Source organism: Suillus subaureus (genome assembly GCF_016647635.1).
Source record: "Suillus subaureus strain MN1 chromosome Unknown BJ212scaffold_19, whole genome shotgun sequence".
NCBI lineage: Eukaryota > Fungi > Basidiomycota > Agaricomycetes > Boletales > Suillaceae > Suillus > Suillus subaureus.
Genome location: NW_024538575.1, coordinates 271,063 through 298,396, shown reverse-complemented (window position 1 = coordinate 298,396; position 27,334 = coordinate 271,063). Strand labels below are relative to the sequence as shown.

The 27,334-nt window shown below is 46.6% G+C and overlaps 8 protein-coding genes across 8 annotated transcripts; 2 read left to right on the top strand and 6 right to left on the bottom strand.

The window, feature by feature from the left end:
- Window positions 1–425: 425 nt before the first annotated feature.
- On the bottom strand, window positions 426–2,473 carry BJ212DRAFT_1300286 (guanine nucleotide binding protein, alpha subunit; the record flags this gene model as incomplete). The annotated part of the gene is made up of 12 exons (XM_041332966.1): window positions 426–475; window positions 524–557; window positions 615–697; window positions 745–925; window positions 987–1,063; window positions 1,112–1,138; window positions 1,192–1,195; window positions 1,257–1,384; window positions 1,440–1,492; window positions 1,550–2,123; window positions 2,176–2,196; window positions 2,251–2,473. The coding sequence occupies 12 exons, from the start codon at window positions 2,471–2,473 to the stop codon at window positions 426–428; spliced, it is 1,455 nt and encodes a 484-aa protein (XP_041192237.1).
- A 2,173-nt stretch (window positions 2,474–4,646) lies between these two features.
- On the top strand, window positions 4,647–7,144 carry BJ212DRAFT_1359403 (Aspartate/glutamate/uridylate kinase). Its single transcript, XM_041335853.1, has 8 exons — window positions 4,647–4,968; window positions 5,019–5,454; window positions 5,526–5,621; window positions 5,674–5,775; window positions 5,805–6,086; window positions 6,139–6,549; window positions 6,597–6,840; window positions 6,892–7,144. Exons 1-8 carry the CDS (start codon window positions 4,796–4,798, stop codon window positions 6,909–6,911), a joined length of 1,764 nt encoding a protein of 587 aa, XP_041192236.1. The 5' UTR covers window positions 4,647–4,795; the 3' UTR covers window positions 6,912–7,144.
- A 1,025-nt stretch (window positions 7,145–8,169) lies between these two features.
- BJ212DRAFT_1481628 (uncharacterized protein) lies at window positions 8,170–8,567 on the bottom strand (the record flags this gene model as incomplete). The annotated part of the gene is made up of 2 exons (XM_041340292.1): window positions 8,170–8,298; window positions 8,349–8,567. 2 exons carry the CDS (start codon window positions 8,565–8,567, stop codon window positions 8,170–8,172), a joined length of 348 nt encoding a protein of 115 aa, XP_041192235.1.
- A 450-nt stretch (window positions 8,568–9,017) lies between these two features.
- BJ212DRAFT_1577643 (uncharacterized protein) lies at window positions 9,018–10,323 on the top strand. The gene is made up of 5 exons (XM_041342199.1): window positions 9,018–9,323; window positions 9,378–9,490; window positions 9,540–9,722; window positions 9,780–9,944; window positions 10,003–10,323. The coding sequence occupies exons 1-5, from the start codon at window positions 9,209–9,211 to the stop codon at window positions 10,303–10,305; spliced, it is 879 nt and encodes a 292-aa protein (XP_041192234.1). The 5' UTR covers window positions 9,018–9,208; the 3' UTR covers window positions 10,306–10,323.
- An 893-nt stretch (window positions 10,324–11,216) lies between these two features.
- On the bottom strand, window positions 11,217–14,336 carry BJ212DRAFT_1273393 (peptidase M24, structural domain-containing protein; the record flags this gene model as incomplete). Its single annotated transcript, XM_041331082.1, has 23 exons — window positions 11,217–11,378; window positions 11,433–11,554; window positions 11,601–11,645; window positions 11,696–11,722; window positions 11,772–11,818; window positions 11,870–11,876; window positions 11,928–11,968; window positions 12,086–12,189; window positions 12,239–12,279; window positions 12,331–12,352; window positions 12,401–12,456; window positions 12,503–12,564; window positions 12,612–12,811; window positions 12,868–12,921; window positions 12,974–13,149; window positions 13,203–13,340; window positions 13,388–13,537; window positions 13,582–13,633; window positions 13,686–13,723; window positions 13,771–13,802; window positions 13,854–13,935; window positions 13,990–14,058; window positions 14,111–14,336. The coding sequence occupies 23 exons, from the start codon at window positions 14,334–14,336 to the stop codon at window positions 11,217–11,219; spliced, it is 1,953 nt and encodes a 650-aa protein (XP_041192233.1).
- Window positions 14,337–14,491: 155 nt separating this feature from the next.
- BJ212DRAFT_1273328 (magnesium transporter NIPA-domain-containing protein) lies at window positions 14,492–16,075 on the bottom strand (the record flags this gene model as incomplete). The annotated part of the gene is made up of 6 exons (XM_041331077.1): window positions 14,492–15,053; window positions 15,102–15,393; window positions 15,442–15,602; window positions 15,650–15,725; window positions 15,824–15,935; window positions 15,992–16,075. The coding sequence occupies 6 exons, from the start codon at window positions 16,073–16,075 to the stop codon at window positions 14,492–14,494; spliced, it is 1,287 nt and encodes a 428-aa protein (XP_041192232.1).
- Window positions 16,076–16,327: 252 nt separating this feature from the next.
- Window positions 16,328–19,765, bottom strand: BJ212DRAFT_1481625 (RNA helicase; the record flags this gene model as incomplete). The annotated part of the gene is made up of 9 exons (XM_041340291.1): window positions 16,328–16,656; window positions 16,706–16,811; window positions 16,862–16,980; window positions 17,034–17,317; window positions 17,376–18,342; window positions 18,393–18,439; window positions 18,487–18,549; window positions 18,599–19,081; window positions 19,140–19,765. The coding sequence occupies 9 exons, from the start codon at window positions 19,763–19,765 to the stop codon at window positions 16,328–16,330; spliced, it is 3,024 nt and encodes a 1,007-aa protein (XP_041192231.1).
- Window positions 19,766–24,144: 4,379 nt separating this feature from the next.
- Window positions 24,145–24,795, bottom strand: BJ212DRAFT_1481621 (uncharacterized protein; the record flags this gene model as incomplete). Its single annotated transcript, XM_041340290.1, has 2 exons — window positions 24,145–24,350; window positions 24,420–24,795. The coding sequence occupies 2 exons, from the start codon at window positions 24,793–24,795 to the stop codon at window positions 24,145–24,147; spliced, it is 582 nt and encodes a 193-aa protein (XP_041192230.1).
- Window positions 24,796–27,334: the final 2,539 nt, after the last annotated feature.

The window sequence follows — 27,334 nt, the reverse complement described above, 5'->3', positions numbered from 1 at the left end:
AAACAGGTATGTCGAATGCATGGTAACTATGGGGTAGCTCCGTAGGAGCCTTGAAAATCCAGAGAACATGAGTGCAGTAGTTAACAAGGGATGGATAAACACATAAATCGCGGAACAGAAATGGCGCGAGATGAGTAGATAGGACGATTTCCTGAACTATGTGCTACAGCTGCTGAGAAAAATAGATGCTGCTCCTTCCAGAGCAGGCAGAATGATAAATGGAGCGAGGAGATGATGTGAAGTCATGAGCCATCGACGGGCGTAAATGCCAGTACTATTTCGTTAGCAAATGGGGATGACCATGGATGGAATGTGTGTGGTGTCATGTTGAGCATGGAGGCAGGTCGTAGATGAAGGGCGCAGAAACGATTCCTTCAGGCAATTTTCCAGAGGCTCAGTCGTTAAACTCGAGCTTATGGGAGCTACTATAGCAGCCTGGATTGCTTGAGGTGTCTGCGTACGACCATATCTCGCACTACCGTAGTGTTAGCATACAGGATTGGAAACACCATATCGGACTCACCACTGGCGAGAATACCAGCAGTCGTAGTCGTGTCCTGCGTGACAGAACCAAATTCAGGGGCCGTAAATAGAATTGAGATGAATGAACATACTGTAACAGTCGTGCAAAAACCATAAAACTTCCGTGGGAGCGGTGAGTATTCTCGGTGTATCGCGCTAAACTTGCTTCGGAAGTCTGCGACAGATATCAGTGGCTGAGCCAAGTAAAGACAGTCTGCTGACATTTTGAAGCCGTCTCCATATCGTTAGGACGGTCTCCGTAGCTGCGGACATATTTCGACAACCTTATCCCCGACGTGAGTTTCGCATCGAGTATGTCGCACTTGTTCAGGAACAGAACAAGATCAACGTTTGCAAGCAGTTTGTTTGAGCACACAGCTTTCCATAATAGCACGCTGTCCTCCTGCACGGAAATAGTAAACCCAAAAAAGAACGATAGCATGATAGCATGACAGGTGACTGACAAGACGGTTCACGCTACGATCCTCAGCGAGAACTTGATCAAAGCTGGATATTGGCGCGAGGAAGATAATTGCATCGACTAGGAGTCATATAAGCAGACTGTACATGAAATACACTGAGGACGGACCATCATCAAAGAAGGGTACCCATGTTGCTAAAAGGTGGGATTCAGCGTCTGCTAACACTGAATACGAATGAGCTTCTCACCTCTCTGCAAAGATAAGGTGTTGGAAAAGGGTGAGCGTGGGATGAGAGAAGCAATTAATACGTACCTGCGACCGGGAACCTCCAACGTCAACTATCCTCCACTCAGTACCACTTTCACGTCCAGCCACAGCCTCCATTTCACACCGATATTCCGAAACGCCAACCGTCTTCAGCCGCGCTCGAAGTACATCATCTATATCAGCGGTTAACCCAGTTCCCTTCGTTGCCAGAACATAAGAGTATTTCACCATCGTTTGGGGTGTAATTTAGGGCCGTGACTCGATCCAAGTCGTTGAGGAAGCTATAAAACGACAATGTTTCAAGTAGAACTAGACGTAAAATGAGACCGAGAGCTTACAAGCCAGAAGATTCTTCCAGGCGAATTTTTCTCCGCCGTAAAACCTCCCGAACAAGCCTGTCATTCCAGAGAGCCATGATATCATAACTGCATGAATGAATAACTTCTTGCGCTTCATCCCGGGTTTGCATTCCCGTATTGCCTAATGAAACTGGTCGAGCACGAGTACTCTTCGCGAGCGCTCCCTTCCATGTGGCTCCAGGGCGTACGAAAACTTCTTGAGCTCTCCATGAACGCTCGCTACTTCGGCTGCGATGAGAGTGGTATGCGCTAATAGCACTGCTTCCTATGATAGAAGCTGCTTCATCTTCGGTCGGGGGTATTAGTTTTGCAATGAGTAATGCCTCAATATGACGCAGTGGAGTGAGGCGCATCTGCAACATTTCGAGCTCCTGGGGTATATTATCTCCACCGTCATCGCTGTCTTCACCTCCACTATCAAGAGTAGGAAGCCGAACGTCGGATAAGGCGTCGAGGATTGTACGGACAGACCGCACAATGTTGAGCTGTATGACGCTGCGCCAGAGTATCCGCTCTTCATGGAAAGCAGTGGGGGTGTACAGTTTTTGGAAGTCTAAGCAGAATGACTCAATTTCACCCAGCCTGATGCAGTTGTTTATACGTACGTCTTAGTGTCGTTGATTTACCTACCGTTCAATTGTCAAAGTGAACGTAAATGCTATTGACCACGTCGGACATACCTGATTCACTTTGACCCAACAATAACAATCTGACAATACCCTTCTTCTTCTGCGCCTGCTTCTCCGCTCGTATTGAATCATCTATTGCTTGGCTCACTCTGCGTGCCTCTGCTTCCTGAGCTTGCCTGATAACACGATCTTCCTCAGTTTCGTTTATTGGTGGCCTGAGAGCCTCGTCTAAAGGGTCGAAGTCATGCGCAGATTTTGTAACTGCCCCAGACATAGCGAACTGTGGGGGATGCCAGGCTGCAAAAATCACAGAAAACAAGTGATGGAAGATAGTAACAGAGGGTCCCTGGGCAAAGCTGGGTCCGGCAGCAATGCAGTAATTTGCCAGGCACAAGACGTACTGCAAATTATAGTCCTTGGCGAAGGTTGACGCCGAGCATGCTCCTTTTGCTAGCAATGGGTGCCTTCTGTGGGTTCTTGGTTTGTTATTATAGTCTACCAATCGAGAAATCACCGGACCAGGCAAGCACCAACTTGGTAGAACCTGGTGCCTGTTTCTCAGCTGGGCGTTACACGTGAACAACTTTCAGGTTAGTAACAGGTTCCCTCATCTTCACTAATCGCGGCATTGCCATCAACGCATCACGGCCATGCCTTTTCCTGCTTTTTCATATCCGAGTCTGACTAGTCACTTGCCACTAGCGTTATCAGCATCATGCTGGGCAAGCACCTCTTAAAGATATGCCATCTAACTGCGTGGCACACCTTTCCAGAGCAACTTGCAAATCCTTGTAATACGGCTTAACCGAATACGCAATATCGTGAGTACTTTCTGACCGGTGCGCAGCTTTGCAGACCTTTGCTTGGGTTTTGCTGTACCTGATTATCCTCCAGGAATAGGCTTGTCTCTCAACGCGAGACAGATACTTAAGGCACATGTGCTGCACAAGGCAACCCGTGCTCTCTTGGGCCCTAAACTGGTATACCCTGGCATACTGCTATGGGCACCTACTTCGAACACATCACGCTAAGGGGGCCTTGTCGTATATATATGGGTGCCACGACGTCAAAGGGTGAAAGCTGAACGGCAATTTCACATTGTCCCCCTCTGTAAGAACTTTACTCGATAAGTGAGGCTCCTCCATTTCTCCGGTTCCTGGACGTGGGTAAAGTCTGGCAAAGCTAACTGGATCCTTCTCACTCTTTCGATAGCAGTCACCCCTGAAAGCTGCCGCATGTCGTAAGAACTTTGAAGACTCCCTTTTTGGTCGGATTACCACTGAAAAGTAAGGACACGAGATATGGATGGTGAAGAACCATTCCGTGTCGCTTATAAGGCATATCAGATGCTTTTTGTCCCGCAACTCTAAGTTACATCCTATACGCCCTTCATCTCCGCCGGCCCAGCCAGTACAAGTGCGAAGCCACGATCAGTTAAGTATATTTCTCCACACGTTCCGGACCGAAAAACTCCAAATCGAGACAACCTTGTGCTCGAGCCCCAAGGGGATCTCCACGTTCTCAGGGCGCAAGTCCTGATTGTCACACTGCTCAGTGGCGATCCATCGCTGCGTCATTGATCAGTCCGATTGTGCGCTCTGGCTTTCGAATCGTCGTCGCAAAACCCTCGCACCTTTGGATGTTGTACGAATATGGCATCCCGGGCCAGACATATATTTCTGTGAGTCCTACAATTGGATCGCTGCGCTGTAGCGTCATTTTCAGGTACTCTAATGGTGACCCTACGACCCAACTCAGATTGAGCGCCTCTCCTGTGTCGCTCTTGAACATGTTGCCGGGGGTCTTCTCCCATCTTGGCAAAAATTCCGACGTTCCAGAAATGATTGATCAAAAATTGGCGTTTCGTGTGGGCAGACTCCACAGGTCTTCACGCGTAGCGAGAGACTGAAGCAGTGTCGACCCATCTAGATCGGAAATGTAGGTACCATGAAACACCAATCGAGTCGTTCCCTCCAAGCTTATCGCTAACCGTCCATTTCATTATCTACATACGTAAACGTATGGTTCCTGCCGCCTCGGATTATTATGTGAATCGACTACTCCGCCGTGCTTGCCGCACAGCAAAAAGCCGACGCTGTCTCAGCTTATAGGTTATATGTGAGGCTTCACATTCGGGCACTGGGAATATGGAATGACTGGCTTCTTCCCTAGGGTCAGAGACCTGATCAAATCGATCTTGAAAGACGCATCCTGTCATGATGTACTCACGACCTGAGAATGACATGGTGAAAGAGGATTGGCATGTTAGATTGAAGTAGTGATTTCAATATCAACGATCTATTCAAACCTATTCAATAAGGGTGCTATGGCAATGTATACAGTATTACTATGTACTGCAAGTTGAAGTTGTACCGGCGACCTCGGGTGACAGGGGTCTCTCACAGCTGGCAGTGAGTCAATGATCAAGTTAGCGCGTCAAATTTGTTTTTCCATGCACACGACGCTAGCAATCGTCCATATAACCAGGGTCTGCCATTTCTTTTTCTGACATCTTTAGCTTGTTTCTATCAGTCTCGGGCTCTCGTGCTAGCACTGCGTGGCCGTAGACTATCTTTGGACTCGACGTTGACGTCTGATGTTGGGATCAAAATTAGATCTGATCACTCTGCCTTCCTCCTCTCCACCTACGAATTCGACGACAACGTTGCGTCAGAACAACACAGACCCAGAAGCAAAATGGATAGTCCAGAAGTATGGAGGTACTAGTGTAGGCAAATTTCCAGTCAATATTGCTCGTGATATCGTATCGTAAGTTTTAGTTATGATGTGCTTTTGGGTGTCTTGATTTCGCCTTTTAGGAACTATATTGGCCAGCACAAAATTACTGTCGTTTGCTCTGCACGGTCTGGGTCCGCGAAGGCTCTGGGAACTACCAATCTGCTGCTTAAAGCTGCCTCTGAGGCACGGCAACGACACAAGTTATTCAATGGTTCCGGTACCATGACTCCGTCGATAAATGGTATCTTCAGGAGGTCATCAGAAACTTCCCCCAACTCCCCGATACGCAGATCTTCGCCATCGCCATCGTCTCCGTCCACGGGTGCACTGACACCACTGATAACACCCCAGACTGGCCAGTCTCAACCGGAATTTAATGTTACCGTCGACCTTATACGGTCAGAGCACATGAATGCTGCAAAAGCATCTGTCAAAAATCCAGAGATTCTCCAAGAACTTGAGGATGAGATAGATCGAGACTGCGACTGGCTTCGTAGTTTCTTGTTTGCTGCTCAGGTGCATTCAGTCCATGTGATTGCACTGCCATTCGTCGTCTAACCTAACGTGAATGTGTCTGTGGTTACCAGGTAATCAATGAAATATCACCACGTTCGCGGGACAACATCATAGGTTTCGGCGAGCGATTGGCTTGTAAACTGATGACAGCCGTTCTACGCGACCAAGTACGTTTTTGGTATCAACAATTCCTCAATTAGACTGATCTGCAGCCTGCAGGGCATTGACGCAGAATACGTATCGCTGGAAGATATCATCCCTGTATCCGAGGATAACGACACCGCCCCAGAAGGCTCCCTTAATCAGGCCTTTTATGATGGTGTGGCCGCTGCTGTCGGGGAACGCATCAGGGATGCACACCTCGCGTACCCGTTGTCACCGGCTTCTTTGGCCACGTACCGGGTTCGCTTCTCCGGCAAGTCGGCCGAGGATACACAGATTTACTCTCTGCTCTTCTGGCGGTTGGCCTCGAAGCATCAGAACTACAAATATGGAAGGAAGTTGACGGGATATTTACAGCGGATCCTCGAAAAGTGCCTACGGCACGATTGATACCTATCATATCGCCCGATGAAGCCGCTGAGCTGACTTATTATGGGAGTGAAGTCGTGCATCCGTTCACAATGGAGCAGGTCAGAAGGATCATCATTGAACCTCAAAATTTGCTCATCCTTCAAATTGCAGGTCATTCGCCAAAAAATCCCAATAAGAATAAAAAACGTGGAGAACCCCCTAGGCGGTGGTACAGTTATCCACCCCGACCCAGATATTGAGGTATCGCCAGACGATGGTCTCTGCGAAGTGCCAGTTGCGATGTCACAAGACCTCTCTCCGTCCAACGACGAATTGCGTAGGAATAAGCGACTGCCAACCGCCGTGACAATAAAAGAACGCATTGTCGTACTCAACGTCAATTCGAATCGAAAGAGTGTGTCTCACGGCTTCCTGGCTGGGATATTTGGAACCCTTGATCGGTTTGGCGTTGTTGTGGACCTCATTAGCACCAGCGAAGTACATGTCAGCATGGCTATTGAGGACAATCTATCCAGGACAACTATGGATCGGCTAGTGGAGGAACTAAAGAAGAGTGGAACTGTGAGCACCCTTGATCACGCTGGCCCCTTAATTAACACGAGTCCCAGGTTTCCGTCCACCGTGAAATGGCCATTCTCTCCCTTGTTGGTCAACAGATGCGCAACCTGGTTGGCATATCGGGACGCATGTTTACTTCCCTTGGCCAGGGTAATGTGAATATCGAGATGATTAGCCAAGGCGCCAGTGAGATCAACATATCGTGTGTTATCGAGGGCCGTGACGCTGTTAAGGCGCTCAATCTCATACATCAAAGTTGTTTACAAATAAAGCCTGAGGGGCCTAGAGGGCGAGGTTGGTTTATCGACTTTTGATGTTTGTTTTAAGGCTGACGTAATGTGATAGTCGGCCCATGGCTTTTCTAGCACGGGATAGAGTCCTGCATGGTTCGGTTCAACACCAACCTCAACTTCGTAGAGTATATCTTCATACAGAGCGGTATACGTACGAGATTTTACTGCCCTCAGCTTCGCGGGAACGTGCTCGCCTCACTGCGACTTTTCTGGTAGTTTCTCCTGCTCATTCCGACCACTATTAGAGACATGGAGTAGACACGTAATGAAAACAGTTAAGAGACATCTGTTCGCCACCTATTGGTACTGGACTGCAAACCCCACCAAAGGCCCGGGACCGCCACTACTACTTGTACAAGATTCAAAGCGTTCGTACATCACAGATATCATGAGGTAGGAATGAACTGTGTAGACAAGTCAAGTGTCTCACGATTCAAGTCTCTCTGTCAAGAGTATGCCCTTCTGCCAAATAGAGCAAGGGAGCATGGCGTGTGGCGTGGTCAAAGCACTCCCTGTGAATCGGACATCTAACTGATACTCCTCGGGCACCAGTGTACCTTTGTCAGAACTTCTATCCAGCAGGTCAATCCTCGTGTCTCCCGTCTACCCCTCCCTCCATAATCTTGCTGAACAGCTGCCTCAACAATGCGTAGTTGGGCTTTTCTTTGAACTTCAAACCACGGCAGTGATCGAAGTACGTCGTAGATTCTACAGGAACGGACGAGATGGTCACGAAATGCTGCTGAGCCAGCTTTCACCTCCCCCCGGGCCATTCGAGGCAGTTTGGTCTCGATGCTTGGTGCCTGTATGTCTTGTCAAGGCAGAAAGCTATGCAAGAGGTATAGGAGGGCATTGCCCAATGTTTCAAGGTCGTCTCGCCGTCCTTGTTCAGGAATTGAGTTGGTCGTAGTGAACCTCGTCCAAAATATTCGAATATTGCTGGGTCTATTCGTGGAATGGTATGTGTGCCCCTATGTACGAGTCGACGTGAAGCTTTGTGAAATGAAAGTCGAATAAATAGATGATGTGAGACGCATTTAATTAGATTGCGCGTAGTGAATGTATGGGCTCACGTACTGTAGCGTGGACACATCGTCTTTTGTGAATCGAATATCTAACTGGCAACGGCACACCTTTGCGTGAACTTCCATCCTCCCAATCAAACTTGGTGTTTCCGTCCACCCTTCCGTGACCAATACCTAGTTAAACAGTTGTCTTAGCAAAAGATATGATGGTTTATCTTCGAACTTTAAACCACGGCAATGATCGAAGTACGCAGTAAGCTCCACAGGTGAGCGCGCGAGCAGGTCGCGAAATACCGAACCAGCTTTCATCTCCCCCATTCGAAGTAGTTTGGCCTCGAGGCTTGGTGGGTGGGCGCCTTGCTAAGGCGGACGTCCATGCAAAAGAAATAGTAGGATGATGCCCAATGCTTCAAGATCGTCTCGTCGTCCTTGTTCTACTCCTCGCTTGTTAGCCTGGGTAGGAATTAAATTGGTCTCCACGAACCTCGTCCATAATGCACGTTATAGCTTGCATATCGCGGAGTTCCAAGGCCAACGTGGCCTTCACAACGCCGTGTGTTCCTGTGGATGGGTCAGCGTAAAGCTTCGCCAAACCAAAGTCCATAAAGTAGTAGACGATGTGAGAGTTCTCCCAAACGCCCATCGCGATTTTTTCAGGCTGGACGTCCCGCAAGAAGACGCCCACAATTCCTTCAAGGTCCATCTCGACTGCGCCCAACGCAATTAACCTCCAGTAAAATGTCGAAGCTACACTGCAAGAGTTGAGTCAAGCCCATGAAGGACGCGTAAGGACAGTCGCAGTTTTCTCCGATAAACGATGAATGATCACCAGCTCCGAGTCGAACAACAGGGTATTTCGTCTCTGGAACTTGAAGACAGTTGTGTTGAAGCAGATGGAGGGCCATCCCAAGATAAGTACTATATAGTAAGGTAAAGTGAATCCTGACTTTTTAGGTCAAACGGTGGTCAAATGGATCTAAATAAAACTTTTTGCGCCCGTGCTTTTCCAAAGAAAGAAGGTGGCATCCGCCGGGGTGGACACCCCTTTCTCCAGAAGTTGACCCCTAAGTTTTGTATGATGCAAAGTTGCTCTTCCACAGCAACCTTGCTCTAATAGCACAGTAAAAAGCTGCACCATAACGAAATTAATCAACAAGCACACCATGGATAATTCTGTGCCTCTTCCCTCCAATCTCCCCAACACAATCTCCTCTGACTCTGAGTTTAATGCTGCATATAACCGTTGTGTGGCCCTCCAGGATCAGGCCCATATCATGCAGCTGGACCCACCACCACACCCATCAACTCTCATGTGTGCTCGTATCCTTGGATACATGCTAATATATGCACCAAGTGATGCTGGTCAGTTGCAACATCACAAAGGACATTGGCAAATGTACTGATGATAAAAAGCTTATTCACCTTGCCCAACTCATCTATGATCATTTCATTCATTTGTGTGAGTACTTGCTACCTGCTATATTGTGCTTGAATTGATATTTAGAACTCATAGTTGAGTTTGCTCCAAGTCAGACCCCTGAATCCTCTTTCCTCACTTCTGACCTATCATTTGACACCCTCAAGGCAGAGGAGAGCCCCATGGATCAAAGAACAGCAAAAGTGCATGTAAGTGCTCCACATCTCATTCACCTGGTCTGTTTATAATTTCAGTCAGGCCCTCATTCGGGATAAATTTCGCTGTGTTGTTACTAGTGCTATTGATTCCACTGCCTACCACAATCAAAGACAGCTTGTGGCAGAGGCTTTAGATAAAAATTTGTCTGTCTTTTCCACAAAAGCTGCTTATATTTTTCCAGCTTCCATCAGCAAAGGCATTTCTGGTGAGGACAACCTTAAGGTATGCCTTTTTTCTATGCAAACATACTCTGCTCAATCCATTCTGCAAACAACCAAGCCTGAGGATGTAGTGAATGCACAGACCATAGTAAACCATCTTTCAGGCTATGACATCAAGCAAGAACTTGATGATATTAAGATCCATCATCTTGAAAATATCTTGACTTTGGCTGTGCATGTGCATGCAATGTTTAATAGGCTTGACTTGTGGTTTGAAGAAATGGTGGGTCATGTCATTAAAGTATAATGGAGAATTGATGACTGATTGACACCATTACAAGGACACACACCATGATATGCAACACACATATCAAGTGTGTGGAGACCCTCAAACTATACGAGCACTTCCTCCTACTGTAACATTCACAACTGATGATCCTCTTCACTTACCTCTACCTAGTCCACACTACCTTGGTATCCATGCAGCATGTTGCAAAGTTGCTTGGCTTTCTGGAGCAAAAGACTATATTGAGAAGACTTTTGGGGATATGGAAGAAATACAGGCTATGGCATCTGATGGATCATCTGCAGAAGCTTTGCACTGTGCTTTGATTCATGCACTCCCATCTGAACCAGTATTTTGAAAGCATCTATACATAAATGTCTCATCATGTGTCAGACTGGGATAATGACAATTCCTTTTATTGTACCTTACTTGCAGGGCTCCTGGCTTCATAACTGAAGAATGTCACTTCACAATCTTCCTCAAACTAATGTCAAATAGTGCTGCCAGTGTTCAGTCAGAGGTTCAACATATGAATCAAGCCTTCATATTGTCTCCAAGTTGAAATCTATAGTTATACCTCATTATGACTTCCCATTATTGAAAATTAGACCTTATTGTGATATATTTTTGACTATACAAACTTGGAAGTTTAGTGCAAATTATGAAAATTGTGAATTTTAACAAGATTTAGTCAATAGGCTTAGCTCTTTTTGTCCTAACAATGAATTTGAATAAGCTTTGGTTCATACTAAGGCTTAATGGTGATGTTGAACTAAAGAAAAGACTTAATGATTTATTTTGTGAGTTCTGTGGGTCTGTGGGTCTGGGATCCTGGGGATTCTGTGAGTCTATGACACACTGAGAATCTGTGAGCATCTGTGGCCTTGTGACTGTAGCTCTAGGATCTTGGGATTCTGTGATGTCTGTTATATTGTAAGAATCTGTAGGAAAAGTTGTTGTTTACTGATTAGTAACTTGAGACCTGAGTACTAGTAAGTAATAGGCTCAAAAGTCAGCCATGGTAGACTATAGTTAATGCTTCAGACCTTTGATTGCTGGAAAAATTCTGAGTCTAGATGTAGCACCCTCGGACTCCCAAGTGTTCTATGATTTGTGTATTAACAAGATAGATGATTTGCACTTGTTCGTCCCATCTCATGATGTTCCAACGAGTGATAAGTCCCGGCTGGGCTTGATGTTCGTGCTGATGTACAAAATTGTTTTTTGGGGTGCTCTCGATTAAACAACTGCATCTGATAAGATCATCCTCTACACAGGAGAGCACTCTCTTTCTAGCCACTGAAGAGCGCGCAGGTCGTTACGGAGCAAAGGGCCTACCTTCTCCAGCGTCTCCGCATGATAAGAGTTGAGCCACTCCTTTTCCTGCGCGGTCAGAACCGAGAAATCGATCAGCTTCGTTTGGATAGGACACTACTTCAGCGTTAGCTTATCGGGACACGATCTCTCTCATCTGAAGGCGCTCACCATTGTTACATGTTCAAAACAAAGGTACCCATTCCCAAAGTTATTTGGTGTCTCAGCCTCCCGAACTATAACAACGCTTTCAGTGCGGATCCCGTAGCGTCCGTCGGCGTAGTAGCCCGGTTCTGGCGCGAATGTTGGCTCGTTCTTTGCATTACTCAGTCCACTCACCATTCGAAACAGTCATGCCCGCTTTCAAAGAGGTGCTGTTGTACGCTGGAGGTGCGGGTAAGCAGGAAGACTAGGGGGTGTAGTATGAAGTAAACCTATGCGGGTGCCGATGCCATGCGGGCCTTTGCAGCATGTCAACATCCTACGCTATGTACAAGGAGCCTAGCTTACCTTCATGAACATTCAGGAAGTGACCAACGCCATGGCCAGTCCCATGTCTATATTCGGGCGTTATGAAAGTTCAATGACTTTGAGCGATGAGGAGCTACCTGTAATCTGTAAATTCGATTAGGATATTGCAATAAGGCTCAAGAACGAATAGCTTACCCCATCCCTCTTGCCATAGAGCTCGTCTTGCAAACGAGTCACTGAGGTGAAATCAACTTGAGCAACTTGGTCTGACGATGTCAGAAGCAAATCATTCACATGATGTAACCTAAACGACATATCGTCAGGCTGAAGTAAAGGGAAATGGGAAAGCGGACGCACCTGACGTGCCAGTTGGGAAAATGGCAGTGTCGATTGAAATATGGCCTTGCAAAACACGCGTGAAGGCTCGTTTCTCCTCATCGGTAGGGGTGCCAAAATGCTGCGAGAATGTCTTGAGATAAACCCTTCTCGTCACCAAATTTTCCTACCAACGTCCGGGTCACATCAGTCGTTCCATCAAGGTATTGTCCTGATGGTGCTCTCGTAAAAGATGTATCATTGTGAATAGAAAGGACCTCACCTCCAGAATCACATAAATATATCTAATATTCTCTGTGTAAGCATGGTTCACATCGATCTGGACAACATACCTGATCCTTTTTGATGACCGCGCAGTCATCCGGGTCCGGTGAGTAATGTATCACGGCTGTGCAATAATCAGTGTGTGTCTCGTCTCACCCGAGTTCGCGCACCAGCATTAGGTCCAGTAGATGAGATTGTTGTGAACGACAGTCCACGGAACAAGTCCAGCTCACTATTAGGAGGTGAGCTGCAGCAATATAAAATATCGTCCACACTGACGATCTAAATTCTTCGAGCTTAGCCGCAGCCTGACTTTCGTTCAGCTCAGCACCTCCGTTAAGTTGTTCCTCCAACCAGGCAAAGTAACGGGTTAGGGCAGCGCCATCGCGGATATGACATTTGCGGAAGCCCTCGATCTCCGTCTCATTCTTTATTGCCTTCATAGCAGCCACTGGTGACGGGATAAGAACGGCATTCTCCTGTATTTAGTCGGAACACGGTTAGTGATTTTCACGGACTGTCACGAAGTACGTACTTGTCCGATTGCTTCAACGACAGCTAGACTAGTTTTATCACCCAGTAGCATAGGCTAAAGCGGACAAAAATCAGAATTGATTTTAAACATGCATTAAATGTCTCACTTTGTCTTTATTAGCTCCAAGGGTCGCAGCGAGCTGCCTCAAAGAAGGGATGAAAGACTCATATGGTCGGATCTCAACATCAGAGCCCAGGAACGTCTTGATACTGTGCTGGACCTGAGCGTCGTTCATAAAAAGTATTGCCTTTGTTGGAGTCACAACAGCATACGCGAAGAAGACTAGAAAATGTTCCTTGAGATACTAAATCAGCGTGACAGTGGTCTGCAATTACCAGGGTTGAAGTCAATATCTGTGCCACGGAGGTTGAAAAGCCACGCGACTTCGTCAAGAAGCGTAACGACGGAGGCAACAGCTTTTTTCTTCGTCATCTCTTCCCGTAAACGCTGGAGTTTGTCTTGAAATGTCTCTCCTGTTCAAACGTCAGTCTTAAACTATGCACGGTCATCTTATGCTGACCAGCGTATTTGACGTCCAAAGGGAAAACGCTGTTGTGAGGACACGGGGGTCGGTCCTTGCCCCAGACAATGTCGACAGGGTTTTTCTGGAGAGATACAAGCTCAGACCCCCTAGGTTCAAGAGATTTCTTAAGACTTTCAGCATCCACTACTATCGGTTAGCTAAATAGGGAGAAGAAGTGGTAACACCCGTACCAGCTGAAATAAGCGTAGGATCGATGCCAATTCGGGTCCCTTGCTCGAGGTGCTGTCATAGTATTTGATCAGTGTAAGGTCCAAAAAGGATAGGAAGGATTGACTTTGGAGAGAAATTCCTGCCATGTGGGCACGTCTTCCTCTCTCAAGTAAGTCAAAAGCACGAACATGATGAACGGAGCACTATACCTGGCAAACCCTGTTTCATAAGCTTCCAATTGCTGAGGACATCTCTTGTGAGGAAGAATATAACCAAATGATCTAAACAGTACCTGTCAAGTTGCTGGGAAGCTTGCAAGAAGTATCTCCCATCTGTGAAGAGGAAAGCATCCCTGAGGGTGATGATAGCGCACCCTACATGAATCTCATATCAGATATCATCAAACCGAGATCATGGGATCTTCTCACCAGCTGAACCATTGAAACCTGAAATGAATGCTCTACGCTCATCCGAGTGTGCAGGATACTCGCTGAAATCTTCAGAACAAGGAAGGTCAATACTTCTGCTGGATATGTTGTGTGTGCCTACGCTGGTCCTCGCTGGGAACAACGAAAACCTTGACGTTGTTCTCTGGTTTCTTCAATAGCTCTCGTAGCTTTGCTAGCCGCTCGGTAGTGTCGACAGTGCGAGTCCCAATTGCGCCCATGGTCGTTGTTATACCAGAGGAGAATCGGATAGTCTGAGCAAATGCAGGGGTCAGGAGAAATCGATGCCTGTGTGCACGCAAGGCCCCGAAACTACATTGAGACCACATGTGTTCTAGAAGATAAAGGCACCTGAACCAGGAACTTGTTCTCACATCCGAGCTGCGGACTGTTCGGTTCACTCAAGTACTTAGTCCTCCACAACCTTTAAATATGTTAGACAAGAAATTGATATCTATTATAGTAGTCCGTTAAAAGGGTATGACTATGAGGGTCGAGGAGAATTTCGTGCACTGCCCTGCAGTGCTGGGGAATTGCTATGACTTCGAGAGACACTCGGTCGTATCCGATGCTCTGAATGCAATCGAGTCCGTTCATCTACATCACTATCATACTCGTACTCTTCTTCACTCTCCCGCAATCGAGATAGCGGCATGTTATCAGTTGTCTCCTCCTCCTCAAAGGCGTTGAACAATGTGGTACTCTGTGCGCGGTAGAGTGAAGAACGGCGGCCGTGGCCAGAGGACTGCAGGGCACCATCTGGCTGTACTTCAGATAAACCACTCCACCCATCTAGAGACATACGACCCTGGAGACTCATGCGAGGATTCATGAGACCGCTTTCTAGGGTGGAGTGACCGTTGGGCATGTTTTGGGGATCAGGTTTCCGTGAAAGATTTAAGAGGTGAACGCCAAGGAAAGTGACAATGAACCCAGCGAGGAGCGTAACGGTATTTGTGCCGTCCGTCGTATTAAATCCTTGGAACAGGATGAGGGACGCCACTATCGTTGCCGTAGAAAATCCAACGTAATACATGGGATTTACACTGTAAAATGGTGAACATTCCATTGAAAACGTGTACGGACGGACGTACACATTGGTAGAGAATGTGTCCAATGCTTTATTGAAGAAATTCATCTGCACCAAAATGCACCCAATGACGACTATGCCGAACGCATAAGTACTTGGATGGGTGAACTGGTTGTTCCCACCAAATGTGAGTTTGACGGCTACACCAAAACCCTTGATGGCCATGATAGACACGGAACCAACTAAGGAGCATATAGATATGTAAACAAGAGGATTGGAGCGCCCGTAGCGTGGGGCAACACCGAATATCATGACGATCGAGAATACGAAAACCGTGAAACAATACAGTATGAATCCTGCAACCCGGTCAGTGTTACAGCAATAAGAGAAGATTATGACCTAACCGGGCTGTATAGCGTATTGCAAAATCTCGTCCACGGTCTGAACCTCTTTGTCTGGTGGTGCATGGAGAACAATGATCAAAGAACCAATAAGGCACAGGGCACATCCCGTCCGCCCTAGATGCCCGAGCTCCTCGTTGAGCAGGAAGGACGCCAGTATAGCACTGCATAACATCAGCTGATGGAGCTATAACACCTATAGCACGCTTACCCGATCAACACGCTAAGTGCGCCTAATGGTGTCACCAATATTGGGGGAGCAAAAGTGTAAGCAGCGAAGTTTGCGACTACGAACTTCATTATCAGCTGAACAAAGGGGCAAGAGATGATTATCACTTTCTCCAAGCACCACTATACAATTGTTGAAATGAAATGATATTTCGACGGCTCAATTGGTGAGACTCACAAGTTGAAATCCCAGCCCACCATATCGGATTCCGGAGGTAAGCATACTCCTCGGAGCCAGATGTATTTCGTGTTCCTGCATCAGTAAGTCCCTGCATCCAAGACCACTCAGTTTCCGGGGGATTCAACAAAGCTCAACATGTAGAACCTTCTTTGTAATGATGAAGCTTGTCCCGATGGCTAGTGAGCTGGAGACTGCCAGAGCCAATCCGATGTACTTGTCCTCGACCATAATATGACAGAAGAACGTGAACGCGAAAGCAAAAGCGAGGAGACACAGTCCTACCGATAGGTGCACGAAAATTGAAGAGTTGAGGAATTCCAAGCAAGTCCACGACGACTTACTCGTATCCCCAATTTGGACAAATGCAAACACCGCCCGGCGTCGGCGTGAGACAGTAGCAGAATCTAAGCATGCGAAAAAACAAAGTACTACATAGAAAGTTACAAGGAATATTGAACATAACAATTACAGTAAGAAAGCCTACTCTAGCTCCCTCCACGGCCTATCAAAGTTTGCATCGTCGTCATTATTATCATCATCGTTGTCTGTATCGGTCTGCACATTCTCTGCCACGACCTCCTCAATCCTCCGAGCAAGAAGATTCATATCCGTCATTGCAGCAGCTCGAATATGTTGGTCGTATTCGCCACTCTCATCCACTGTTTCTGTCGTGTCCCATGTCGGTCCAGGACCAGCCCACCCGCCGTTCAAGTGTACATAATTCAGGAACGATCTCCAGAGGGGATCTAGGGACAAGACATTTGGGTCTCCGACCACAATCAGCAAAGCCTGTGCTCGAGTCACAGCAACTGAGAGCGATGTGAGTATTATTTTTACCAAAAACGATTATTCACTCACCATTGAAACGCCTCGGATTCGCAACGAAGCCAAGGGTGTGTTTGAGATCAAACTCAACGAAATTTCGGCTGCTTCTGACCGTCGATATAATGATGACTCGTCGCTCCTAGTAAATAGAATTGGTCATAGAACGACGCAAACTTCAAAATTTCTCACCTGACCCTGGAATTCTTCTACACTGCCAACTTTGACCTCGTCAGCCACGCCACTGAGCACCTTGCGAATTTTGACACATTGAGCGTGATAGGGAGCGATCACGCCAATCTCATTGTGAGCTGTTGTATCGTTTGTAAATTGTGAACGACAATGAGGGCGTGTATTCACTTACACACTCTGATCTGTCGATCATCTCGGAGGAGTTGAATGTATTTGCGAACTTGAGTAACCTCGTCAATGTTGAAAAACGAGGGTGACGAAGCCTCGCGATCATCCTTCCCAGATATCGAGTGGAAGATAATCGGGAATTTCTTTGAAGGCAGTTTCTTCCAGCCTTCAAAAGCGCGTATGATGTTCTTGTTGCCACAGGACTCGAGATCATTTGCGTAGAATCGCTCATTGGGAAACTTGAGAATTGCGGGATGGGACCGGAAGTTTTTCACAAGCTTGACGACGCTGTTCATAGATTAAGTAACCTGAACGAATTGAAAGGAAATACGTGAGCTATGATCACCTCAGGCCATGGCCACTTTGAGCTTCGTATGCATCCATCGACATCAAACGTTCGAGGTAGCTCCGCTCCAGCCCAAGCTCCCTTGCGATGCTAGAACGGATGATAGGTCCTAATTGCTTCGGATCTCCCGCCAAGACGATGTTCGTCGCATTGTCAGCCATCGTTTTGATACCGATCATCACTTCAGGTTCAGTCGCTTGACCGGCTTCGTCAACGAAAATATGCGTGAAATGTCCGCGTGGGATTCCAATACCGTACGGGATAGATGCGGAGACACATGTGCACACAATAACTTTGAAGCGCTTGAGGATGGGGACGGGCGGGACAGAGAAACAGCTCTTGTCTTCCCCTTCTAGTCTCCTTTGGTATGTGTAGCGCCGCAACTCATCTGGGACGTCGTCGAGGTGTCTTGAGGGCGCGTAAAGTCTGAAAAATTCGTCGGGTCCGAGGGTGGACGCCAGTCGGGATGCAATGATGTCGGCGGCAGAGTTACTGGGTGCGGTAGCAAGAATACGTGTATTTGGTTTATGCTTGAGTAGTTGTTTCATGGCTTCCACTATCGTTATAGTCTTGCCAGTGCCCGGGGGACCGAAAACGGCAAACGGTGCTGAACCCGGTTGCTGAAGAAGGATAGATGTGACAGCTTGAAGCTGAGGTGGGTTCGTGGCAATCAACGGATTAAATGGCACAATAGGGCCTATGCCAGGACGAGAGGCAAGCGGTAAAATGTGCGCCTTCTGAGGGAACAAAAACTTATCAGATGCAAATGCAGTGTCCAGCGCCTGGTGTTGGCGGCGCATAGGAATGCGGTTGAGCTTGAATCGTACGGTATACCGCTGTTGCTGAGACCAGCCACGAAATGACCCGTTGAATCGTAACCCGACAGACGCCTGTCGAACAAAATGGACATGGCCTTCGTACCAATGGCCTTCGACAGCCCCATGTTTTTGGACAAGAAACCGATCCCCTGAGAACACGATGAATGATAGCAAGAACAAAATAAGGAGACGCCCAAACCAATCAAAACACTTGGGCGTTTTTCCGCTAATCCAGGAACGAGCAAACTATAACACGATGAGCTCAAACCTTTGCGAAATATCAGTGTGCTCACTGATAATACAGTCCATGACGATCTAGCTGAGCGTCAGGAATGTCATAGAGTTCCAAATCATGCCTTGAAAACTCGTAAGAATAGAGATGTGTCAATATACAATATTACTCACTCCATGCGTTGCTCCTCCGTCCAAAGCAGTGTCTTAAAGTAGCGCGAATACGTTGAAGAATCGATGACCTTTGGGAGGAAGACTCTCCTGACGTGATCTAGCGCCTTTCCAGATGATGTTTCTGACAATGCAGCTAAGAGTGAGTCCGAAGGCTGCGCCCTAGGCAAATTGATAGTGTACGGGATGATGTTTTTGGAAGGTGGAGGGACACCTGACACTACCTGCGTCTCGGGCTGCGCACGAGTTCGCCGGCGAGGTTGGAAGGGAGCAATTGGTTTCAGTAACTCATAATCGGCTTGGCTGCCCACAATGGCCTTCAGCGGTCTAGCGATAACGAAGGTTACATGCAGCGCTGTGTCTTCGAAGAGGATTTCAAGACGATCATCCATGCGCCCAGAGTGAGGTGTTGAAAATCGCACACCAATTGCAGTCGGACGACGACATCCCAATACTGCCCCCTCTACTGTGGTCGTAATAGCAAACCTACCAACAAAGCCATTGGTTTGGGTGGTCAAACCAACAAAAGAGGAAAAGAGCTCACGGAGATTGCCCGCTCACGAACGAAGAGGACAAAGATACTTTCTTGATGGCAACTCGCGATGAGGGCACCGTGGACTCTATTGTCAAAGTTCGTAATGCTCCCTGCGCAGCATCAGCATTTTCCATAATTCCAAAATCTAGCGCTTCCGAGAGAACGATGCCATGTTTGTCCTTCTCAGCTTCCTCGAGGGCAGTTTTGAACGCAGTGTAACCCTCCTTCCTGCGATGTTCGAAGGATCGAGGATGAGAAGGCCACAAGCCTTCTGGAATCTGTTTGTCACAGACACCACAGAACACCTTGCCGGGGAGCGCCTCAGGAATAGCGGGAGCTACCTCAGGCAATACACCTTCATTCTTTGCGTTTCTGCGGTGTCGTTTTCCTTGAACATGTTGAACCCAAGACTTGTGACCGGAAACGGAAGTGCCACAAATTGGGCAGCGGTATTGGCCTCCATCACGGCCAGCCAATTTACGACGATGTTTCTTACTGGCTAGATGCGCTTCGTACCACTTAGTGGACGCACAGAAAACACCACATAACTCGCAGAGGTGGACGTCATGGTACCCTGTGCACAGGGGATCGGTGCAAGCTCCGTGGGCTTCCAACTGCGGGCAAATTATGACCATAGCAAATGAGCGATAGGTCCCAGGACAAGAAGAGAGGGCACTCCAAAGTACTTATTCCTCGTCCGCTGGATAGCTCTCTTGTATCCTCTCGTATCGGAGCAACGTGTCTAACACGAGGCCAAGTAATGCAAATTTAGGATGCTTCGATTCTTCGAACCTCCAGATTAGATTACGACTGACTCCAAACAACTCGGAGCTTAAGTAGACAACAGAGACACTGAGAGAACAAGGGTTGTCTGAGTAGGGGTTTAGAACAGAGTATAGCAAAGTTTCACGAGTCGGAATAGGTCGGAATGATATCGAGTCCAATAGGAATGCGATGACGGTTTAGAACTAGGTAAAGAATGCGTTGAAACTACTCTTTTAAACACTCCCGGACCCTTGAAGGAGAGGCGTAACAACAAAGAATCGAGAGGATAAAGGCGTCGCAACCAAGACTGTCACAGAGGCGACCTTGTAATTGAACTTGTGGAGACGGTAACGTGTGTGATATGTAAAAGATAATTGTGAACAATCAAAGGAGTGATCACGCCGTCGGTTCCGAAGAAGGCAGCTGAGAAATCAAACTGTAGCCACATTCTATAGTCAGGGCTTGATCAACCTTGAAGATACCTTTGATGTATTATGGCAGTGGTGCAGCTGAGGCGCAAATAAACTTCGAGACAATCTCTTATGTCAGGCGTTGCATTTGCATAGCCTAGCTTCGCTGCCACTCGTGTCACGGTATGGTACTGTCACTGAGGCCTGAGGACTTGAGTCAAGGATGTGTGGTCACTGGTAATTATAAGTAGTGGTGGATAATCATTGATGATCCCATCCAAGCTGCCTCCTACTACTGGTACTTAGCTTTCTCCTACTGTTCTTCATGATATCACACTATGAACATAACTTTTTCAGATTAATTTGGCCAGTGGGAAGAAACAAGCTTTCATGTGTGTTTTGCAAGGTCATATCTCAATTGACACATCAGGTGTGTTCACTTTCACATTTCCCTTCTGTTGAGCCTGATGATATGTTGTTAGCTTACAATGGCAAGTGCCTTCAGATGAGAGGGACTGCATTTTGATTAGCTAACACTAAAGTAGTGTCCTATCCAAACAAAGCTGATTGATTTCTCAGTTCTGACCATGTGGGGGGAGGAGTGGTTTGACTTGTATCATATGGAGATCTTGGAGATAGTAGGACCTTTGTTCCATAATTGTTCAAAGTCTAAATGAAGACTCAGCAGATGTTAATAGAACAACACTGTATTAATAAGTACCTAAACGAAGACTAGGTAATGTTACATCAGTGGGAGTGTCAAGTACATGAAGCAAGATACTCACCTCAGCAGATGTTAATAGAACAATGCTGAGGTGGGAGAAAAGTGTGAGGTGAGTACATAAAGGCAATGGAGGATCTGTGGCTGGTATGAAGAAGGTGCTGTACAGTACATAGCAAGAGGCAAGAACAGTAACATATAGGGAAACAAGAGCTTATGTCAACACACCCCCTCACTGAGACACCGGCTGCAAGCCAGGTAAGTGTTTCTTGAAGAGAGGCCAAGCAAGAGCCTTGGTGAAGATGTCCACAGTGTTCATGTGTGAAGGCACCCATTTGAGCAAGAAGGTCCCCTCTTCAATGTGTTCGCAAATGAAGAGATAGCAAACATCGATGTGCTTTGACCAGATGTGATTCCTTGCCTCAGTAGAGAGTGAGATAGTGCCGGTGTTGTCCATATAAATCATAATGGGGAATGTGAGCAGAACATGAAGCTGGATGAGGAGGGATTTGAGCCAAAGACCTTCCTAAATGACGTGGGTGACAGCCATGTACTCTGCCTCTGTGGAGGAGAGTGCATGCATGGTCTGCTTCTTGGATATGTGCATGATGACACCCCCTGCGAAGAACCAAACATACCCCGAAATTGAGAGATGATCCTCTGGGGAACTTGCCCAATCTGCATCACAGTATGCATGGAGGCCCTCATTAACATGAGCACCCCCATAATGGAGGCAAAGATTTTGAGTGCCAGAGAGGTAACAGAGAAGGCATTTCGCAGAGGTGTAGTGTGCAAGTGATGGGTTGGAGTTGTGCTGTGTGAGGGAATTGACTGCATATGAGATATCAGGGCAAGTGCATACTGCAAGGTACAAAAGCTCCCCAATGAGCTTTTGGAATTTATGAGTGAGGTTCTTGATATTGTCATGGGAGTCGTGTGGTTTGCCAAAGGGATAATGAGAGTCGAGTGGGAGGCAGATGGGATTGCAATCCAGGAGCCCATACTCTTCAAGCAGGTAGGTGATATACTTGCCTTGATGCATCCACAGCTGATGAGTTGCAAGGTTGCACTCAAACTGAATACCAAGAAGCTTCTTGACAGGACCCATGTCCTTGATCACAAAATGCCCATCAATTTTGCATTTGATGAAGGTGAGGAATGCAGAGGAGTTAGAGGTCCCGAGGCCATTATCAACATGGACTCCGATGATGCAGATGGTGTGTGTGCCAGAGATGACCTTGTCAAAGAGAAATATGGTGTGATTGACAGCACAGCAAGAGAAACCCAACTCTGTCATGACTGCACGTACCTCCTTGTACCATTCTATTGTGGACTGCTTAAGCCCATAGATGGTACAAAGCATTCACCAGACACAAATACACCAGTCTCCATCCTCAAAACTTTTTGGCTGCCTCATATATAGCTCCTCTTTGAGCACCCCCCATAAGAATGCCCTCTTTGCATCAAATGAGTCAAGATCCCATCTGTTCTTGCAAGCAAGCACTGCAATGAGGCGCAACAAGGCAGTCTTGATGACTGGAGTGAAGGTGGTGCCATAGTCAATGCCAGGGATTTGAGAAAACCCCTGGGCAACAAGATGTGCTTTGAAGACAGGGCCACCTTTGTCGTCCTCCTTGAACTCTAACACCCACTGGTTCCCTATCGCACAGAGCCCCTCAGGCAGTGAGGTGAGCTTGTAAACTTTCATCTTGGACATAATCCCAAGCTCCTTCTTCATCACTGTGAGCCAATCTAGATGATCTGAATGCAACATCACTTCCTCATAGGTAGCTGGAGGGATCTTCATGTTGTAGTCTGCACTCATAGGGTTGTGCTTGTGATCACTGTGAATTGTGATATTCACCTGCTCCTTGATGATGATGTTAGCAAATACTTCAGGTATGTCTATATTGGGCTCAATTTCTTCCAGATTTTCTGGGATAGGAATGGCTGATGTGGAATCTGTTGCAGGATCATGCACCCCCTCGCTCAAGGGAACCACTCCCATGTGATGCTAATGGATGTCTAGAAGAGTCTGAAGATGAGTATGGGATGCTGCAAGATTGTCTTGGAAAGCATGACCAGCTTGAGTGAGGACATGAGAGCATGCTGATTGACAAATAGCAGGAGGTGGGGAAGGAAGAGTGGAAGGCAGAGTTGCAACAGTTCTAGAAGAGGGAGCAGGAGTGGGAATGGATGATTCAGATGCATCAGAGTCATCATCTGAGTCAGACAAATGAGAGACACTGGGCATGTTCTTGTTGAAGATGACATCGTGAGTGATGAAGAATGTACCATTGCTATCATGAAGATGGTAGCCCTTTGTACCCTCTGGATAACCCATGAAGATTGCATGGCACAAGTGAGGACCAAGTTTGGCCTGGAGTTCAATGGGGATGCAAGCAAAGCAATGTGCCCCAAAGACTCAGAGATGGGAAAGGTTAGGTTGATGGTCATTGATGAGTTTGAAGGGAGTGGTACCAGCAACTGGGAGTGCACTAGACTCTGACCTGTTCCACAGATAACAGCCAGTTAAGACGGCCTCACCCCACATATCAGCTGGAAGGTTTGCAGTCTCCAGCATTGTGAACATCCATCCTTCTAACATGTGAATGGCTCTCTCAGCCTTTCCATTCTGCTGGTGTGCATAGGGTGCTGAAAGCTGCCTCTCTATGCCAGCATCCTGCAGGGCATGTGTGAAGTCACAACTGATGAACTTACCACCATTGTCAGAATGAAAGACTTTCATGGTGTGTCCAGTGTGATTCTCCCATTGAGCATGAATGATAAGCCATGCCTCCAATGCCTGGTCTTTGCTAGTGAGAAGCTGCATGTTAAGAAGGTTGGTGTGGTTGTCAAGAAAGATGATGAAATGGAGTTTGCCATGAGGTGTGACAACCAGGAATGGACCGCACAGGTCAGAATGCACCAGGTTGAGCATTGCCTTTGCCCGAGGTTCAGTGGAGGATGGGTAAGGACGACAAGGGTGTTTAGCAATAATGCAAGACTCGCAGTGCTGCAAAGGCATGGTATCAGTGACAGTGATACCTTTGGCCACAAGAGGAAGTCATGTGATGGCATTGCCACCTGGATGACCCATGTGTGCATGTGAGAGGTCTCACATGAGAGGGACATGTGCAAATGCTGAGAGTTCACACGGTAAGGATGAAGATGCAGCTGTTGGATGAACAAACTGCAGATCCAAGAATACCAACTTCCCAGTCATGGGGATTTCCCCAATGCACTTCTCCTGAAAGATGAGCTGACAGCAAGTGGGTCCAGGTAGGAAGTTGACTGCCCATCCTTTCTCCACCATATAACTGACTGAAAGAAGATTAACCATGGCACCCGGAGTGTGAAGGAAATTGGTGAGACAAAGATGTCAAGTCCTACCACCAATGCTCAAGTCCGCAATACAATCTCCACATCCTGAAGTTGGAAGACAACTGTGATTTGCAGTTTTGATGGTCACATGGGAATCAGTGGAGAAGGTCCAAAAGAACTCTTGGTCAGTGATTAAGGTGGATGTGGTGCCAGAGTCAAGAATAGTGGACATGATCTGATGCATGATGCAGGCAATATCTTCCACACTTGGTGACAAATCCAAATCATCAAGAATCTCCTCGATGATGGCACATGCTAGGTCTGAGTCAGACTGAGTAGGTGAGGAAGGTGTCTTAGATTTTGCAGCATCTGACATAGCCACAGCAGCAATGTCCTTCTTGAATGGCTTCTTCATTTGAGGAGGGTTATTACCCTTACCCTCCATTCCTCCACTAGGCTGAAAGCAGTGATCATGATCATGCATGAGCAAGTGTGGCAAGCCTGTGCAAGCTGGATTGTCACAAGTGATCCCCTTAGGGTTTGCTTTGTGCATGTGGACCCCTGTTTTCTGATTTGCCTTTGGATCAGAGACAATGTTGCTGTATTTGGATCCGGTGTGGGAAACACAACAAGAAGAGAACTGGAAAGTAGACTTCTAGTGTTGGGCTAAATGTGCTATGCCTAGCTGCTATTCAACCCTAAAGGGTTTCTGGACTAAGCTCAGTGCTCAGAGAGGATAGGAAATCATGCTAATAACTGCTCAGTCTCAGACTGGTACTGGTAAGAGGTGAAAACTATGATGATTACATAAGCACCAAAAGTGCGAACATAACACTAAGTAATATCTGCCTATACAAGCCCACAGAATATGAAATCCCTACACTGGGTCCAGACAGTTTCCATTTGGTGCAGATTCTGTTGGCCTCTTCTGAGAGAGAAGCTGCAATGGACAGGAATGTCATTTGTGGGGCTGCAATGATGGCAGTGGAGGAAGAAGCTGAGATGAGGAGAGAAGAGGATGAGTTACTGTAAGATGTCATGGTCATGCATTTGAAGATGATTCATTCAGGTGTCTGCAGCAGTCCTGCAGGAGAAGGAACACAGCTTCTCCATCAGTAAATATTATTGCCATTTTGGCAAAATGCCATCTGGCATGTTTGAAGATGTTAATATAGTGGGAGACATCATCCACATCTTTGAGCTTCTCAGTGAAGAGCTGCACATGTAGCTCAAACTGGGAACTGATGTCCAACTGTCTGAAGTGCATGGCAAGGACATCCCATTGCTGTCAGGCAGTGGAAGACTCATCTAGAAGTCCTTGGACAACAGCCATGAGCTTCCTACAGATGATCCCCTTGGTCTGTGCATCTTCATTGACCCAGTCCATCATGGCTTGCTTCTCAGCAGCAGCAGGACTTCCAGGGTTAGCGGCTGTGGGCATTACAGATGCATATTCTGTGAAGATGTTGGGGTCTGTACCAGTGCTACAATGGTTCCATAGCCCTTCACCTTGCAGTGCAAGGACTACCCCTCGATGCCAACTAGGATATTCATCTGCGCTCATCAATTCAATGATGTGATTGTACTTTCCCATTTTAGAGAATGATCTGTTGATTTATGATAGTTATGGAATGCAAGTATTCAAATGGAGAATGAGATTTGAACATTTTTTATTTTCATGAGCTTAAAGTTTGACTTTGAGAATTCTGTGCTTGGTTAGAGTGCAGGGCTCATAACCTGTTCAAAGTCTAAACAAAGACTCAGTGGATGTTAATAGAACAACACTGTGTTAACAAGTACCTAAATGAAGACTAGGTAATGTTACATCAGTGGGAGTGTCAAGTACATGAAGCAAGATACTCACCTCAGCAGATGTTAATAGAACAACACTGAAGTGGGAGAAAAGCACGAGGTGAGTACATAAAGGCAATGGAGGATCTGTGGCTGGTATGAAGAAGGTGCTGTATAGTACATAGCAAGAGGCAAGAGCAGTAACATATAGGGAAACAAGAGCTTATGTCAACAATAATGACTTGTGCACTCTTCAGTGGCTGGAAAAGAGTGCTCACCAGTGTCCAAGATGATCATTTCAGATTGCAGTCACTCACTCTGAAAGTATCCCCCCAAAATGGTGTGTTGATCAATGCTTTTGTGAGGCAGAGCCAAGCCTGAACTTTTCACTAGTCAGAGGAAAAGTTATATCCACAAGATAGAATGAGCAAGTGTAAACTATGCAACTTATTGATACATGGATAAAATGAATATCATATGGAACATTGAGAGACTCTGCCAGTGAGGACACCCACTTAGCATTACACTCTCCCCCTAAAACTCAGCACTCTTTCCAGCAAATATTGATCATATATATGAAGGCTGTTATGAAGGAGGATGATTGTAGACAAACCCTAAAACAATCATACTTCAGCTAGCTGCCATATCAACTAAAAAGGTGGAACAACACACAATAATTCCACTACTTTACCAGCTCTGCAAGCTGCTAAGCATCAATGCTCAGGTAATTATTCACCAGAACTAAATACTGTGCCACATATTTTGATACATATCCTCCAGCATCTCCATCACACATGTAACATGGCTTAAAGACAGACAAAGATGATGGTCTCATAATGGAGGAGTTATGAGTGAGGGTGATTGGTTGATGTTGAACAGCAGCACCATCAGGAGGTATCCTTACTTACTCGCACCTGCCCTAAACTCTCCTAGCCACTCACTATAAATAGGTGACTCTATACATTATAGTTCTTTACTTGAATCTCACTAGGTTTTACCTGATCTCTCGCTAAGGACCTCCAATCCTTAATCATCTGAACCCTTGACTCTAATAGTGAGCACCTCTCATTGTTAGTGTAAAGACCTTCTCTCTTTTGAGAATGTGAATTCAGTCTCTGAATGTTCTCTTTTGAACTTTGACTGTTTAGAACCATTATAGTTCATAACAAAAGATTCAAGTTATGTACTTTGAT